The sequence below is a fragment of the Mus caroli genome, chromosome 2, assembly GCF_900094665.2.
Source record: "Mus caroli chromosome 2, CAROLI_EIJ_v1.1, whole genome shotgun sequence".
NCBI classification, from domain to species: Eukaryota; Metazoa; Chordata; class Mammalia; order Rodentia; family Muridae; genus Mus; species Mus caroli.
Genome location: NC_034571.1, coordinates 167,613,463 through 167,631,196, shown reverse-complemented (window position 1 = coordinate 167,631,196; position 17,734 = coordinate 167,613,463). Strand labels below are relative to the sequence as shown.

The 17,734-nt window shown below is 50.2% G+C and overlaps 1 protein-coding gene across 2 annotated transcripts in view; it reads right to left on the bottom strand.

Annotated features, from left to right (window-relative positions):
• Phactr3 (phosphatase and actin regulator 3) overlaps positions 1-12,837 on the bottom strand; it is a 222,372-nt gene extending 209,535 nt beyond the window's left edge. The window contains exon 1 of one of the 2 annotated variants that reach the window (XM_021152545.2): positions 12,663-12,837. In XM_021152545.2, coding sequence (XP_021008204.1) covers positions 12,663-12,765 — 103 coding nt within the window. In that variant the 5' untranslated portion in view covers positions 12,766-12,837. Of the gene's footprint in view, positions 1-10,969; positions 10,992-12,662 lie in introns of those variants that run through there. The other variant, XM_029474384.1, reaches the window with a different exon arrangement.
• Between the last annotated feature and the right edge of the window lie 4,897 nt (positions 12,838-17,734).

The following is a 17,734-nucleotide window of genomic DNA, read 5'->3' as shown; positions in this document are numbered from 1 at the left end:
TTTCCCTGTGCAGGCCCTGAGCTAGACAGAAAGCCTACAGATTGGCTACCTCCATCCAGGTTGTTCTCTGCTGCTGTGTGGCTTCTGACCCTGGGTGTGTGTGTGTGTGTTGGGGGGGGGTGTTTTAGTGTTGGCTCCTCCAGGTATGAGATTGGCAGCTCTAATCCACTTGTACACAATGTGAACAGAATTCTCTCCTTGCCATTCCCAGTTTCCAGATTTCTCATCATTATTAAACTAGTCACTCTTGTGACGGGTGGAATCAAGGTCATGTTCACAGAACTGTATGACAGGAGCCGATCTGGATGGTCCCACAGGCTCCATCACACGAGCCAAATGGAAGAGAGGGTTGAGGCCAGAAGAAGGAAGAGGGATTCGAAAGATGTGGCTGGGTGCCACTACAGGCTTGAAGGGAGTATGACCTCAGAGTATGTGGCCTTTGAAACTAGCCATAGCTAGAAGAAAATCAGGGCTTCTCTCTTGCCAGGATTAGCTGAATCGTGACAGCCACTAGGAGAGGCAGGTGGTGTCTCTCTCAGAACCTCCACAGGAGGGGTAGAGCCCAGGCCCACACCTTGTGTTCTTCACCTTGATGTCAGCATGAGGCCTAGAAGGAGCCAACAGAGACACCTGGACTTCAGGCCACCTGCATGTGATGCAAATGGCTTGTATCCCAGGCTACCAGGTCTGTGATCACTGGTTTGCCTACAATAGAAAGCCATGTGCCAAAGATTCCTGTCCTCTGGTAACATCTCCTATAGAGGAAGAAATGAGGTTGGTGGGTGCTGTATAAAGTCATATAAAGTCTCTCCCCTTTAAGATATATTTATTTTTATTGTGTTTAACTAAGTGTCTTGTGTGTGCACGTGTGTGTGCGGGTGTCCGTGAAAGCCTGTGGTGTCGGAGATGGAGTTAGAGATGGAGTTACAGGCAGTCATAAGCTGCCTGGCATGAGGACTAAAAATTGCATGCTGGTACTATTGTGAGAAGAATGTGCCATTAACCACTGTGCCTTCTCTCCAGCCTCCCCTCCCTGCACCCGGCACAGATGATCCTGGGAAGAGGGCTGTGATTATGTCTGATATCAACTTATAAGTCAAAGGAAACAAACCATGGATAATATGCACAAGGAGAACAACCAGGGCCTCCTAGCTGTCGGACACATGATATCCCATCTGACCAGAGCTGTCTCTCTGTGTAGGACATTTACCACCAGCCTGCTTACTTCTGTGGCCTTCAAGGGAACAGGTAGAATTGGAAAACCTTTTAGGGCCCCTTGACCTAGACACTAAGGCACAATATTGACCTGCTACTGAACCCTTCTCATGAAAAGTAAAAACAAACAAACAAACAAACAAACAAAAACAAAAAACAAAAACAAGGTAGAAAATATAGACTAAGAGTAGAGGTGGATGGGGGCAAGATGGTACAGTGGGCAGAGGGCAGGGGTGCCGACTGCCAAAGCAGATCGCCTGAGCTTGGCCTCTGGGGGACATTGGTGGAAGGAAAGAACTGACTCCTGAAAGTTGTTCTCTGATCTCTGCAAGCTCACCTATGCAACCCCAACCCCACCATCCACACACACACACACACACACACACACACACACACACACAGAGAGAGAGAGAGAGAGAGAGAGAGAGAGAGAGAGAGAGAGTGTGTCAGGGCCCAGGAATTAGGCAAGATAATAAAATAACCAAGAATCCAGAGCCAGCCAAGGTAAATTGCCCAAAGAAAGTCATTCAGTCCTTTTAAATCTCAGTTGTCTACATTGGTCAAGTGAGTCCTGCCATAGAGAAACACATATTCGAGCAGGGCTTCAGATAGAGCAGGTCCTCACTTGGCACAGGCTAGCATGGTTACCACCATCCCTACAGGACAGCTTCTGAACCCCGCACTGTGGTGACTCCCTCGGAGCCAGGGTGCCTGTTCACCTGTGCCCACAGCGTTCCAACTTGGAAATCACTTTGGTCTGTAAGTGGTGAGTTCTCCTTCCTTATTTCTTTATGGTCCTAATGTTTAAAATCTGGAGCTAATTTATCATGATTTCTTGAGGAATACGGGGAAAAAAAAAGATAGCAAAGCCATTAAAATAAAAATAGAACTGGAAATATACAGCAAGCTTGGGCCATAGCAGGCTCATTATCTGCGTTAGGAAGAATTAGTGCGGGGAAGAGATTTTCATCACGCAAGAGGGAGAATGTTTAGTTAACACAGCTGTCTTGTACACTCAGAAGCAGAAACATACAGTCCTTAACTTGTATCAGAAACCTCATCTGGCATAGAGGACCTATTTTTAGTTTTCCCCACTGGGTAAGTGGCTATGATCCTTCTGTCTAAACATGTACTGTGTGCTAGCCATGCAGCAGACTGCCTGCTCCGCCTGCCAGGATCCTTCTCTGATGGTGGGAGGCAGAACCCAAGCAGAAACTCACAACAGCATGGAGCAAGGCTCTCAGTAAGGCCTGGAGGAAGGTCTACCTAGTGTCTGGTGTAAAGGCCAGCGTCAGCACTGGGGGGAAATGAGCAATGCGCACGTATAATCTCAGCCCTCTGGGGGCAGATGCAGGAAGATCGGCACAAATTAGAGGTCAGCCTGCCTTACCTAGTAGTTCCAGGTTAGCCAGGGCTACACAGTGAAGCCATGACTCAGAGAATAATTAACTGGAGAAATGGTCCAAATCCAAGCAGGCTGGCCACATCCGTTCCCAGCTCTGCAAATATCCCGGGAGTACAATGCCCTTCGTGCTGGCTGAAAAACCTGGGGGGCCTCCTCAAACAGGAGAGCCATCTCCCACCAGAGACTACCAGGAAGGAGTGTAATCCAGTCCCTACAGCTGGAAAGTCACAGAGCTGCTGAACACGAAGAACCTCCTAGAGAAGGTTCTATGAATGGTCCTCCACTAGGAGACCCAAGGCTCCACGTCAGTCAGCATACATACAACCTGTAAGCCACAGAAACCACTCTCTCTGTGAGTCAGGGAGGAAAGAGAAGCTCTCCCAGACACACTGTCCCCTCACCACGGCCCACACACACTCCTGCTGCAGCTGTGGCGTCCTCAGGCAGCTGCTACAAGGCAAGGCACTAGGCTGCAGACCACGTGCTTGGAAGCGAGCAAGTCACTACTGTGCTGTGTATGCTCAGTGTAGAGAATGGCAGTGAAAAGGAGTGGCCGATGTATGGGGCTGGTTGGGTGGGGGGAGTCCCAACAAACACTCCAGACACTGCGACCAACAACCGGAAGGATTTAGACTCAGGGTTGCTCCAAGATGTGTTCCAAGGATGCGGGGTGTAGTCTCCATAAAAGTGCTAGGGTTGGAGCTGGTGAGACCAGGATTCTGGTATGAGGGTCTCTTGTGGCACTATTCTTGACATGTGACACACTCACTGTGACTGACCATGTGATGGTGAGTGTGCCCCAGGTTTCATGTCAGGGTTGGTACAAAGCCAGATTCCAGAAGGGAAGCAGATGTTATACAGAGACCCAGCTACTAATGAGAGTAGACAGGGGAAGGTGTCTCCCCCCCATCAGGGATAGGGAATCTTTGACATACAGGTTCTCAACCCTGACTGATGGACAAGCCAGCCAGTGGGACAGGAAGCATTCTCACCCCTCCTCCAGCTGCTTAAGGTACGGAGCGGAGGCTGTGAAGTGCAGCAGAGGGGTTGACTGAGCATCAGTGCAGTCAGGAAAAGCTGCACTGGGGTAGCAGAGCAGAGGCATTTTCTGGAGCAGCACCCTTATGTGCCGAGCCCCACCCCCACCCCCCTACCCATGCTCAGAGGGAAGTGTCTGTAGCCCCCAGGGCTGGGACTCTGACAGAAGTGATGGGCTGTGAGGTTCAAGGCTCAGTCATGGACAATGACACGAGCTGGGCCCATTTCTCTTGGGAAGCTTGCTTCTTAGACCCAAGCCACCCACCCTGTAGAAGGCCTGGTGCAAGATCCAAGGTTAGCCCTCAACCCCTGTACTGTCTGCACGTGTATGCGGAAGTCCTGAGCCTCAGGAGTTTAAAATGTGACCTTATATGGACACAGGCTCTTTTAAAAGATGACACACACTTATATGATGTGATCCAGACACAATCATGTAATCCCAGTACTCAGAAGGCAGGGCAGGGGGATCTCTGTGAATTCAGGGTCAGCCTGGTCACATAGTGAATTACAGACTAGCCTGGCCTCAGAGTGACATGTCTTCTCAAAAAAAAAAAAAAAAAAAAAAAAAAAAAAACCGTAACAGGTGAGCACAGCACTGGCAGAGCATCTCAGTTTGTAACATGCTTACCATAGCAACAAGGAGGGTCTGATGCCCAGAACTCACTGGATGGACATACAGAACTCATTGGACATACAGACCTCTCCATACCCAGCAGAAGATGGCCATCACAGAAGGAACACCATAGCATTTTGGGGTAATCTTTGTCTCATGTTTGGTTTGGGCATTATTTTTATTTTTTATCTTTTTACTTACAGATTTTTCAAATAAATATTATGGTTCTGGTGTGGTTTTTGGAATTTCCATATGTGTGGTCATGTGTGAATATGTGTCTACACATGTGAATATGTGTCTCCACATCTACATGTATGAACATGTGTGTCTCTGCATCTACATGTGTGAACACATATGCCTCCTCATAGGTATATGCTCCTTATGCTTTTTGCTTCTATTGTTGTTTCTTTGCTTTGTTCTATTCTGGTTTGTTTTTAATCTGTTTTTTTAATTTTTTAGATGCCCATATGTATTCTAATAAGAGACAAGAAGAAAGGGTATGTGGATTTGGGTGGATGGGGAGTTGGCAAAGAACTGAGGGAGGAAAAACTGTAATTAGAATTTTGCATGAAGAATATATTTTCAATAAGAAAAATAAAGCACTGATCCCATGAAAAGACTAGAAAATATATATTTTAAAGGCATGCACCTGCAATCCCAGTGCTGGGGGGAGGCAGAGACAAGTGGACCTCTGGTGCTTGTATGACAGCCAACCTAACCTATTTGGCAAGCTCCAGGTCAGTGGGAGACCCTGCCACAAAAACCAAGGTGGATCACTCCTGAGGAACAACAACTGAGGTTGCCCTCTGGCCTCTATATACCTGTCTGCCCATGTGTATCCATACATGCTCAAAGAGGCGAGTGCACTAAATGAGGCCCTCAGGGTGAGCCTTCTGACAGGTGTCTATATCCATAAAGAAGAGACCTGGCGATACCAGGTGCACACAGCATTTAAAGACCAGGTGAGTCAGTGGCCAGCCAGCTACAAGCTGAGGACAGGCAACTGCTTGTGACCTTCTGGGCTCAGAACTCTGGGAAGCCAAGTCTGCCTGGCTGACTAGAGAGGTGCCTCATGGAGCAGAGATAGGCCATCCTGCCTGGACTGGACTATGGATACCCAGTGAGATGGTGACCAGTGCTTGAGGATCCTAAACTGCAGGGACTGCTGGGGAGGACAGATGATTGACACAGGCCTCTCTGAGAAGGTGATGCTAAGGCTGAGTGAGGTCTGAGAGATGGGAGGGAAAGGGCCAGGCTGGTTGCTCACTGAGCTTTGGGTATCAACAAAGAGGAAATAGCACCGGCAGACAGTATCAGCTAGTTCTGCTGCAGTAACAAGCACCCTGAAAGCCTCCACAGCTCAGGGAGAAGAAGTGCCCTCCCTCTTGCCCTATGGCTGTGTCACTTGCAGCCCAGACCCAGGAAGGATAGGCCTTCTTGGCAGCAGCTATGGCTTCCAGATCCTCTGTCTTACCCTGAATCTTGTATATTGGAGTTAAGTGCTGAAATCCAGGTTCTGTGGCTTGGGAATAGTTCTGCCACCAACAACAACCACTACCACCACTACCACCCCCACTTATAAGACACTTCTGATGGGGAAAAAAAAATGTAACTTCCTAATGTATAGGGAAAAAAACTGGAAATACTGAGAAAACACAGCTCTGATCTCCATACACCTCAAATCTGGGCTGATCTGGGCCACACAGTGTAGAATGACAACAACTGTTTAACATTTGTTTGGACTTCCCTAAGAATGTGTGACCTCCCCCCCCTTCCCCTCTTTGAACACAAAGAAGCTAGCCCAGAGAAAGTGTACCCCAGAGACAAGGCAGTCTCAGGAGTCCCTCGAGCCATGCTGAAGACAGGGGCCTGAGAGGCCATGTGTCAAGACCCCTGACCTCAGGGCAACAGTTGGCTCCTGGCCTGACCCCACCCCTGTGTTGTACACCTTGCTATGGTATCTAAGCCATCATAGAGTCAGGCTTTCTGCAATGTCCTCTTGCTACCTACCCTGTAGTTCCTAGACACCTGGCTAGTCTGCATCTCAGCATCAGGTGAGTTACGGGTTAATGGTAGGTGCCCAGGGTCCAGCGAGCCCACCAGGGAGTCATAACCCCTCTCTGAATTTTCAAGTATAAATAGGAAGTGCAGATGAGTTGGCTGCATGGATGTATGGAACTTAGCAAGTGCCAGAGGCTGGGACTGAAGCCTTGTATGAGAAATGAACACAGAGAAGGATGCCTCTCATACGTGTCCGCTCACACACGTGTCACCTGTTCAGTGTGTGCACACTTCAGCTGACAACGTTAGGTGAAAGTAGAAACAGTGGAAGAGTCAGTTATCCAACTTTGCTCAAACACCTCCCACCCCAGTCCCCTCAGGGACAACAGGAGAGCATCAGGTGCCCTAGTTCTCACAGAGGCACATGCCCACCAGACATGGCGCACTGGACACAGCCCAACTGGTACCGTGTCTTTCTTCCTCACTGAACGCTGGTGACTGACATAGCTGATACCTGCCAGGGTAGAAGCCCTACTTTGGATCCCTGAAGAATATCTGCCCACTCTCCACGGGAAACCCAGAAGGATCCGGCCCTTTCAGACAAGGCCCAGGAAGCATACACCTCCTGGCTCATAGCTGGTACTTTTTCAGATAGGGCTAACTGTCTCTTTAGTACCCTCCCAGATGACTAGGCTCATGTCCAAATAGCTGCTTCTCCGTTCTACCTGCTGTAGTGTCCACACGCAGGTCCTGCTCAGACAGACCCAAGGTACCCAGGTCCACCATGTCCCTTGACACCATATCCCAGGGAGTATCCATCCTGGCAAGAAGTCTGGTGATAGCAGTCAGTGTATGCCACTGGTTGTGTGTGTGTGTGTGTAAGCAAGTGTGTGTGTCAGCCAGAAATCAACATCAGGTTTTTTCCTCAATTGCTCTCCACCATATTTTTGGAAAACAGGATCCCTTACTGAACCTGGAGTTCACTGGGATGGCTAGGCAGGAAACCCAGAGACCCTCCTGTCTCCACCTCACCAACCCTGAGATTATATTATGACGCCAACTTCGGGATCTGGACTCAGGTCCTCATAACTGAGTGGAAAGCATGTTACTGACTGAACTATCTCCCCAACCCCTATGGTTCCTTAAAACACTTCTCTGTGCATTCTGGGCCTTTGTCCTAAATATGACAGATGTTGGGTAAAGGAGTTCACAGAGGCAGGCTGAGATCAGAACAAGGCCTCCAGATTCTGCGCACAGGGGCACAAGCCAGTGTTTCTGTTGGGCCCAGCCTTGGAGAACATCCAGAGCTATGAGAAGTAGGCAGTCCCTAGGAGGCCTCTTGTCAGTCAGTAGCAGAGGTTCATGAAGGTATGACCACTAAAGAGAATTGCATTGATAAAGCCACATCTGTCATTCACTCTAAAATCCAATTCTGGTCATAGCCTCTTCTGGCTATGAGTGTTCCCATGAGACCACATGTCCACCCCGAGGTCAGCTCCCTCCGCACATACATAGCTCTCAGAATCTCCATTAAACACCTGTGGACTGTCTTATCGTGTTCACAGTGGGAAGTCTAGGTGGACAGTGATGAGTGAGATGGTGTAGGAGGAGGAGCAGGCCAAAGTCCCTCTGCAGTCAACATAGGAAGCATGGATGGACATTGATGCTCCTGAGCTAAAGATTTCTGTTTATAGACAGAGACACTGAGATAGCCACATGAAGGCGGGATTGGAATCCAGAGCTAATAATTCCTCTTATGAACCAATTAGGGAAAGATTAACAAAACAATTAGGGAAAGAAATGGTCAATTAATGAATGAAAAGCTCTCCCCAGCACTCCAGGAATGCTAATGCCGGGTGCCAGTGACAAAATCGGCTTTCCTTCTGGAGGACCAGCAAAATCTCCAAATGCTATGAGTGGAACATGACCAGGATTCAGCCACAGGGCCCTGTGGGAACGACAAGGCATTAGGGTACAGAACATTATATAATGCCCTCTCCAGAGCAGGACACACCTCAAGGAGACAGAGAAGTCTGCCCAGAGTCACTGTAGCTGCCCAGGCTGCAGGTTTCCTGCCTGAGACACACTCGGACCACGACCTCTGGCAACCTCAGCAGGAAGATGACAGAAGCTGGAATATTCTAAAGCAATTAGACAGAATCTGTCAACCCAGATAAAAGTCTGAGGCACACCGCCTCATGGTGTCAGCCATGGTTTCAGAACAAGGTGTGCTATGCCGTGTCTATTCTTTATGAGGCTTCCCGGCAGCCATGGGGCGTGTTTTCCACTGACACCTTCAAGTTCAGGGTAAGGGAACCAGGCAATTGGATGGACCCTAGCTGCAGCTGCCTCCAGGAGACAGTGAGGGGCAGGAGGAGGGTTGAAGCTTGTTTATGCTTTCAGGTTTCATCTGGAGACTGCATCAGTAACACATATGCACGCCCCTGTATTGACAGAAAGTCCTTCAACTTGTGAAGGAGGACACACTACCCATTCATCCAATACATATTTGCTGAGTGCCAACTACAGCCAGGCCTGTTCTCAAGAGTAAGGGTCTCTCTTACCCCTTAATATAAAAAAGGTGCAGGCTGGGGAGAAGGCTCTGTGCAAGCTCGAGGATGTGAGCTCAAATCTCTAGAAACCAAATCCAGATGATACAGTCATCTTGGGGAGGGTTGCAGGGGTACAGGGGCAGGGGAAGCCCCAAAAGCTCACAGACTAGCTTGAACACAGCAGGAAAAAAANAAAANANNAAAAAAAAAAAAAAAAAAAAACCAAGAAAGATGTCCTGTCTCAAAAGAGGTGGAAGGTGATGACTACCACACTTGAGCCATGGCACGAGTGTGCACACACACACAGATGAAAGTACGGAAATAAAGGAAGGGGCAATCAACTTACTCACAGGCCAAGTTGACAAGCTGGTAGTGGTCCTTAAGGAAGAGAGGAAGAAGAGGCACGTGCGCTACAAGGCTGGGATAGGAAAATGTAAAGAGCCTGAAAGTTCCTGGCTTCAGAGACATCTGTGTGCTCCAAGTGTGCCCTGAGCTCCTGAGCAAGTAATCAGGAGGGACAGGGAAACCTTGGGTCACACTCAAGGACTTTGCTGTGTCTGGATGTCTGACACCATGACTCTCTTCTGCCTCCAGGCACACAGGTGTACAACCCTGCTATGCCAAGGAGTGGCTAGAGAGCTGGTGGAGTTGGAGGAGAAGAAGACACAGGTGCCACCCCTGGACTGGAGGTCGTCTGTAAGCTGGGTTTCAGTGAACTATCCCTCCCTACTTCCTAGCTATGGCAGATTGGTCCAGGAGCCAGTGATGTGTCCCAGCCTGGAAAAGACAGAGATACAGGCAGAAGAATATAGCCCAGGCTCCCCCAGCTCCTGGCTTCCAGCTTCCTGTAATGACTGGTGATTCTGTTTCCTGGAGTCTCTTCCATTGTGCTTACTCCACCAGAAAAGACTGTTGTGTCCAGCTGGTTGTCATTAAAATTTCAAAAGAACTGGGCAGCCCAGACCCTCTGTGGGTCCTCTGAGCTACTGCCTTTGGGAAACCCTGTCCAGCCCTAAGTTGAGCAGAACCAGCAAAACAAAGCATTAGGTTTCAATGCTTTTCATGGCCCCTCAGGCCACCACTTTTAATGAGCCCTGGCTGGGACACGTCCTGATACCATCAATCATGCCTTTCCTTTAAAAAAAAAAAGTATTAAACTCATTTGGTACAGAAATAGTGCAAGACAAGTCAGCGCTTCCTAGTCAGACATGAAAATCTGCAGAACCCAGGACTAATGTGGTCCTATGTGAGGGACTCTAAAGCACCTCCAAAACAGTTCATTTTAAGGCTAGAGTCACCGCTCACCCAGAGCCAGCTCCAGAAATCAGTGTATGAAGCATGGAAGAGAAAGAGAGCCTCCATGGTTTCTGGGCACTCTTGTCTGGGTCTAGAAGAAAGAGGTCAAGAGACATTCTTCAGGTCTGGCCATCAAAGTGGCTGAAAAGCTACAGCACACAGCCTGGTTACCAGAGCTTGTTCTAAAGCTGGACTTGGTACTCAGACTCCAGACCCCTCAGCCACAAATAGCAATGCGATACTGAAACCCAGAAAGCATCACCCTCCCTGCCTCAGGCCCTCCCAAGTGACCTCTTTTGATGTCCAGCTCCATCTGTTGAGTCTCAGTCTGGGGCCTGCAGACCCAGCTCTGCCCCCATCTCCAGGATTCTTCAGCAGGCTCTAGCCCCTTCATCCTCAGCTTACTTCTTCCCCTACAACCCTCTTCCATCCTCCCTCCTCCCTGCCAAGCCTTTCACCACTCCATGAAGGGCACTGCTGATCACTGGGGCTCAGGCACAGAATTACAGAGCATCCTGGACTTGTGGCAGCCCGGTCAATAGTTCCCATCATCAGCTACAATGAAGATGTTTCGGAGTGCCCCACCTTCCAGACTCTGAAGACACCCCAGGAGGGTGCTGCCATATGCCAGCTGGGGTGGACACTCTCTCCTTGGCCTCCCTGCCAGCTGCCTGAGACTGCACAGAGAAGATACAGGTGACTTATCACAGAACCCAAAGCTGCTGTCCCAAACTCAACCTTTTCCACTCTCCTCAGTCTCCAGGACCCTCCCTTGTTCCCCCAGCAGGCTGGACCCCCCCACACACAATGAGTCCTCTGCAGCACCCCACCATCTGGATCTGCACCTACCGTGCTTTCGGGTCTATGATGTCTGCCTGCCGACCCACTGACTCAACGCTCCTTCTCTCTTTGCCAAAAGTGGGTCAACGGTGACTGAGCCCTGCCAGGGCCAAAACCTGGGTGGAGGCCATAGAACTATTTTTAAAATGTGGCGACTGAAAGGCACATGTGGAACAGGTGAAATGTTGCATAAGTAGGCAGGTAGCTCACACACCCACACCGATGCTCTGAGCACACTGTCCTGCAGAAGGACTGCAAGAGTCCAGGCCTCAAATTCAACCTGACACACACAGGGCTGAACATCTGATGCCCAGCTGCAGCAAAACAGGGCAGGGAACCTCTAGTCAGGAAACATACTCTGTGTAGGTTGGAAGGAAGGAGAAGGCTTCCTCCAGCTAGAGGGTATTACCCCAAAGAGGCCATCCCAGGGGAAGCACTCTCTCTGACAAGCAGACCTGAGTTCTTGTCCAAGCCCCACTAGACATGGGCAGAGTAGCTGGTCCCCAGTATTTAGGAGAAATGGAGTCAGCAATGGGATACCTCTGTCCTCTCTGCTGGGACACCCAGCTCTCCACACACTCACTGAACAAAGATACCCAAAAAACTGGGCTGTCAGTAGAGGTCCTGTCAACCATCCAGCACAGAGTGCATGTCTTGTCTTCCCAGCATGGCTTGTGACTCCGTGAATCCCAAGGTATCCCAATCTGGAACATCCTGAACCAGCTGTCTTTCAGGATGAGGGAGAGGAGGGGATGCTGGGCTGAGCACGCTATAGGAGGACTGAGCGTGCTGTGGGAGGACCGAGCAACACACCTGTCTTCCATGTTGTAGATGCTGAATCCCTCACACCAGGTGAGGGCAGAACTGCCCTTCCTGTTCTAAACCAGTTTCTGAACTAATCTGATCCCAGACCACCTGAGGCGATGCTTGAACGTTCAGGTTCTAGGTGAGTGGGGCAGTTGACCAGGAGTGAGGCCCGGGGGAATGCTGGGGAAAACCAACTGGGAAGTCCTGGCCTGAGTCTCCCTCTCTGACAGCACAGCCCACCCACCACTCCACTCTGAGTCAAAGCCACTGAAGAAAGGCTTAACCCTGGTCTTGTCATCAGGGACCTGAGCCCCTTCCCTGGACTGATGGGCCTCTGACCATTCTGGTTTCCTCAAGTTCCCCCCTCCCCCATCTCCACCCCACTCAGTCCAGCCTTTCAACTGCAGCTGAACTCGCTCCAGGATTCCAGGACCAGGTGTCTGCCCTGCAGGGGACGAGGGCTCCGTGAGCCAGCTTTGGAGGAAGGCCAGCACTCATGGAGCTCTTACCGGATAGTTAACACTGTACCCCTGTTATCACGGCTCAAAGATGAATCGCCCCCATTTTGCAGAGATGGAAACAGAGGTATAGAGAGGCCATGTGTCTGCCAGGTACACTGGGGCACTTATGCCATCGGAGGGGAGATTTCAAATCCGAGATGAGATCACAGGACCCTAACACCAATTCTCCTGCCCACAGTACCCATAGCCCTTGTTTAGGGACAGATCCCTAAGACTCTACTGCAGAAGGAAGCAGGACGCGCCGGCGCTGTGGCTGGGGAGCAGCCGGCAAGCATCCTAGCTGTGCACGGCAGTCAAGGGCAGTGCCAGTAAGGTTCTGGACAGGTCGCCCAGCCCCGCGTGCGCCGGGGACCCTAGATCCCCTTTGCACTTACCTTGCTCCAAGCCTCCGGTGGTGGTGTCCTGGGGCCCTAAGGCACGCAGCAGTGAGCGCAGAGGCGCGGGCCAACGGGCGTGCCCCCTGCCTTGGCCACGCATCTCCCTGAAGGCCAGACCCGTGAGACTCCGGACTGCGTCCGCCCCTCAGAGCACGGTGCAGAGCCGGGCCCCGAGAGGTGCTGGCGGGGCGGGGCGGGACTGGAGCGGGGGCGGCGCCGCCTTGAAAGGCTCGGCCCCTTCTCAGGGCGGAGGCGCAGAGGGGCTCAGCAGTGACCTTGACCTCCTGGACATTGCCTCGAGCGATGGTGGGACCCTTGACTCTGAGAGTCTGGGACACCTTGGAATTGCCAGCGACCAGTCTGGTCAGGAGATGAACACCGGGGGTTAATTACGTAGTAAGGAGGCTGCGGGGTTAAAGCATCTGTGGGACCCTGGACTAGTAGCTTGACCTCTCTGAGTCTGGGAGTTCTTGTGCCTAAATAGGATTTAGAAAGGTGAAAGGAGACACCAAGGAGAATCGAGATCTGGAGATGGTGCATCCTGGTGGTAGAGACCCTTCGACTGCTCACCGGCTAGCTGTATGACCACTGTAAGATGTAGGGGCCATCACCGCACTCTAGAAAATCCCATACAAGCTGTTAATGAAATGAAGCTGTTATTTTTCTCTCAAGTACTGTATGGGCAAACCCTTGCCTCCAATGGCCAGTTCCAAAATAGACGGCTAGCCTGCGCGAATCCCTCTTAGCATCACAGTTCCAAGCATTCCCTTTACCACAGTCCCTGGGGTGGAAGTACGCAGAGATCCCCAGCAGTCGCTGCTGAGTTCAGGATTCAAAACTCAGTCTTGCCCGAGAAGGGCCGTGGGCACTCAGAGAGACCCGGGACGCTCTCATATGTGAATCACTTAGGTAACACACAAGGGTCTCCAGATCCAAAATCAATAGCACTGTCCTCCTGTCTCCGGGAGCATTCGAGTGCGTCTCTGTGGCCCTGGAGTCTACTCATCTCCAGCGAGGCAGGAGCAGGTAGGCTCTTATGTGTAGGTAGCAGAAGCACTGAGCCAGGTGTCCCGCCCACCTGCGCCTTCTAAGGAAGCCTGGGCCCAATCTGCTGGGATGTCGCAGCCTTCATCAGCAGAACTTTTAAACTACGTAACAGTTCTTAGCTGGCACTAGATGGCGCTGCACGAATCGGCCTTCATGAGGATGGAAAGCAGACTTGTGTCTGCTGTGAGGCTGTGGAAATGCAACTGAGTATTCCGTTCCCTCTCCTTTTCTTTCTGAGTCCTCTCCCCTCAGCTCTGTTGAGGAGACGCTGAAGCTCAGGGCAGTGAAGTCACTTTCCCTAGGAGGCCAGCAGTGGGGACAGCCAGGATTCCAAACCTGACTGATGTCTAGGCGATTGTAATCAGGACTTGCTCTCTACTCAGCGGAATAGTATGGTCTGGTGAACTCCTCACCAGAGGTGTTTGGATTTCCCTCTCCCAAGCCTCTCGGTCCCTTTGCACAGTGCCGTCGATTGCCAACACATCCAGGTTTTAAAGAACAGCCTTAGGCTATAGCTCTGGCCACTCAATGGCCTTTTGCTGTGCATACCCCCTCTGTTTGCTGGTAGCAGTGGCTCCGCGGTTCCCTGGGCAGTCCCCTCTCCAGCTACTAAGGTTTGGATATGGATATGTCCCCATGAGCTCACGTGTTTGAACACATGGACCCCAGCTGGTGTGATTGTTTTGGGACGCCGTGAAACTTTGAAGGGGTAGATCCTAGGCTTGCGACACTGTCTTCTTCCTCTCCCATCTGCTTTGGGTCTGAGGGGCTGTGAGCAAGCAACCTCACACTCCTGCTGCCCCGCCTTATCTGCCATGATGGACGACAACCAGGAGCTAAAATGAATCCTTCCTCACAGACTTTGTTTCTTGCTTCTTCCCACTGATCATATAAGTCTACTCTTCATGCCTCTGGGTGGGCATTCAATGTAAGGTATTTAACCTGAAGTAACCACCCACCTACATTCACAGATGGGGTGATTCACAGAGGCACACACATCCACAGCATTGCTAGATTGAGAGAAAGGAAACTTGCCTCCATTACTTTTCAGTTACTGTGACAAAATACAGTATGATTCTGGCTACTTAAAGAGGAAAAAGGTTATTGGGGCTTACAGTTCCAGGGACTTAGAGCATGTGGCCATCATGGTGCATTGCATAGCGTCAGGAAGGCAGGCCTGATGCTGGGTCAGTAGCTGAGAGTTTACAGCCTGATCCGCAACTTAGGAGTAAGACAGAGCTAACTGGAGTGGCTGAACTTTTGAAACCTCTAAGCCCATCCCAGTAACAAGCCTCCTCCAACAAGGCCACACCTCCTAGTCCTTCCTAAACTGTCCCTGAACTAAGGAGCAAACAATCAAACATGAGAGCTGACAGGCATTCTCATTCAAACCACTACACCCTTTTTATGCACCAGGGTGGGAGGGACTCCATCCAGACTTCTTGAAGCTTCTCCATGCCTCAGAATGAGAACTCTGGGATTGAGAGGAGCCCGAGGAAACCTGAATACTCAATGCTCCCTTGAGTATTCTGAGGGAGCTGACAGCCATCTCTGTGAGCTGCGTGTGTGGCTCCAACTATGCCTGAATGTAGACTTTTGGAAGGCTGGAATTTTCAGTCAGCCTCCCTGCCATTTCTTTCTCTCTCAGCCTTGAGGAGAAAGAGGTCATCAGACTCTCACCCTTGCTCTCTGTTTCCCCCAAGAGGCCAGTGTTTTCATCGCCCTCCACCTCTTTGAATGCAGATATAATGGTAACCTACAAAGAGAGGCTCTTAGGACAGGTCTACACAGCGTCTGTGTCCTTGTTGTTAGTGAAAAAGGGGCAACAGGCTCCAGCCTCCTAGTAGCCATAACCCAAGGGCAGGGTCCCTGGACCCTTCGAGCCTAATCAGGATCTCTGAGGAAAGAGTTGGGAAGAGGAAATCAGAATAACTCGTTTGTTGACTTCTCCCGCAGGACGGACAGGCTCTGCACTAACTTTATCCACCAATGTTCTTCACTGTCAGAGGCAGGGGTTATTAATAGTCCCTTTCAACATGAGAAATGAGAAGTGAAATTTAGTTCCTCCTAGCGCTGCAGCTGGGACAAGGCAAAGGCATACCCAACCAGGAGTCCCATCCACTCTAAATGGTTCTAAGGAGAAGAGATACTGGTGAGGCCTGGCCATTCCTAAGGCCCAGCAGAAGCCCTGGAGCCAGGTCTTCTGTGCATACCCCTCTCCAGGAGAGCATACAGTGATGCAGAGACACTCAGGCTGGAGCAGGTTGGCAGCCAAGCCTACAAACACTCCTGGTATAGAGTGGACAGATGCCTGGACCCAGTGGGTACAGCAGCAGTGGCCAAAGCATTGGGATAGATGAATCTAGGTCACGGACATCTACAGCTGTGGGGCTGTAAGTCTGGTGCTACCAGAACCCCAACAGATTATGAAGCAGGGTATGGCAAGATGACAATACCTGTATAAGTACCCATGTACACACATACCCTCCAAGTCCATTACCTCAGTCTGTGCTGGAAGCCTCTTCAGCTTCTTTCTGTATCACAGGCACCAGCTGGGATAAGGACCAACAGTCCACTTGGAGGTTTAGGGTGAACACTGGAGTGGTTGTTGATCTATGTTATGGCAAATCAGGCTTGGTACATGGAAACATCTGCATTAGTGTCTATCGTGTGTATGTCATAGTGTGGCCACCCACAGTTCTCTTTCTCCACTTGTTGGCAGTGGCCTCTGAAGTCAGCAGGGCCACTGGGCTGTCTCGAGTGTCAGTAACAATGTGCTGTGATTGATTAAGCATATCTGACAGAAGCGTGGCCAATCAAGGTGTGCTTCATACGTAATGGCTCTGCTGCTATCTGGAAGGGGATTAGGCCGTGCTCCAGGGTGCTGAAACACTAGAAGGTTTAAACAGGGGTCAAGATTGAAGATCTCTGTGTATTAGTTGTCAGCTCTGGGCCTGGAGAGATGCTTCAGCAGTTAAGAGCACTGGCTGCTCTTTCAGAGAACTGGGTTCAGTTCCTAGCACCCACATGGCAGTTCACAACCAGCTGGAATTCCAGGTCCAGGGGGTCTAACGCCCTTTTCTGGTCTCTGTGGGTACTACATGTGTGCATATGGTTCACATACATACACTCAAGTACACACATGCACACACAGACGCACACACACAGCCCTGAGTCCAGGATAAGACAGAAGCTGCCTCAAATAACACAATAAAGAAGAATCAAGACAGTGAAAAGTAGGGTCTACCAAAGAGAGCAAAGGTGGTCAGAGCGTCAGAAATCTCAGAAGGAGACAAAGGCTGTCTCAGCAGAGAACATGCTTGCCATGCAGGCAAGGGCAATTCAGATCCCAGAACTCATGTAAGTACCATGTGAGCATGGCAGCTCACCTGTATTTAATTCCCACCTAATGAAGTAGGGACTGATGCTAGGAAAGAGATGGCGAGCCACACTGAGGCGTTCTGGGATGGATTGAGAGAATCTGCCTCAGAATAAGGAGGAAGAGTGAGCAACAAAGATCTTTCCAGTGACCTCAGGTTTTCATATACACACTGCACGCACTCTACACACACAAGCACACCAAACATACATACACCATACACACATACTATACATACCCACCACACAAACTGCACACACAGACACACACCCAACACACACACACACACACATCATGCCACACACACACATACCATACATACACACACCATACATACACACACCATGTACAGACACATACCACACACATACACTATACACACATGCACATCACACATACATACCACACACCATACACACACAGTACACACACACACTATATACATATACCACACACACAGACACATACTCAATACACACATCATACCACATACACACCATACAAACACACACCACACATACACCATGTACAGACACATACCACACACATACACTATACACACATTCACATCACACATACATATACATACCACACACCATACACACACACTATACACATATACCACACACAAAGACACATACTC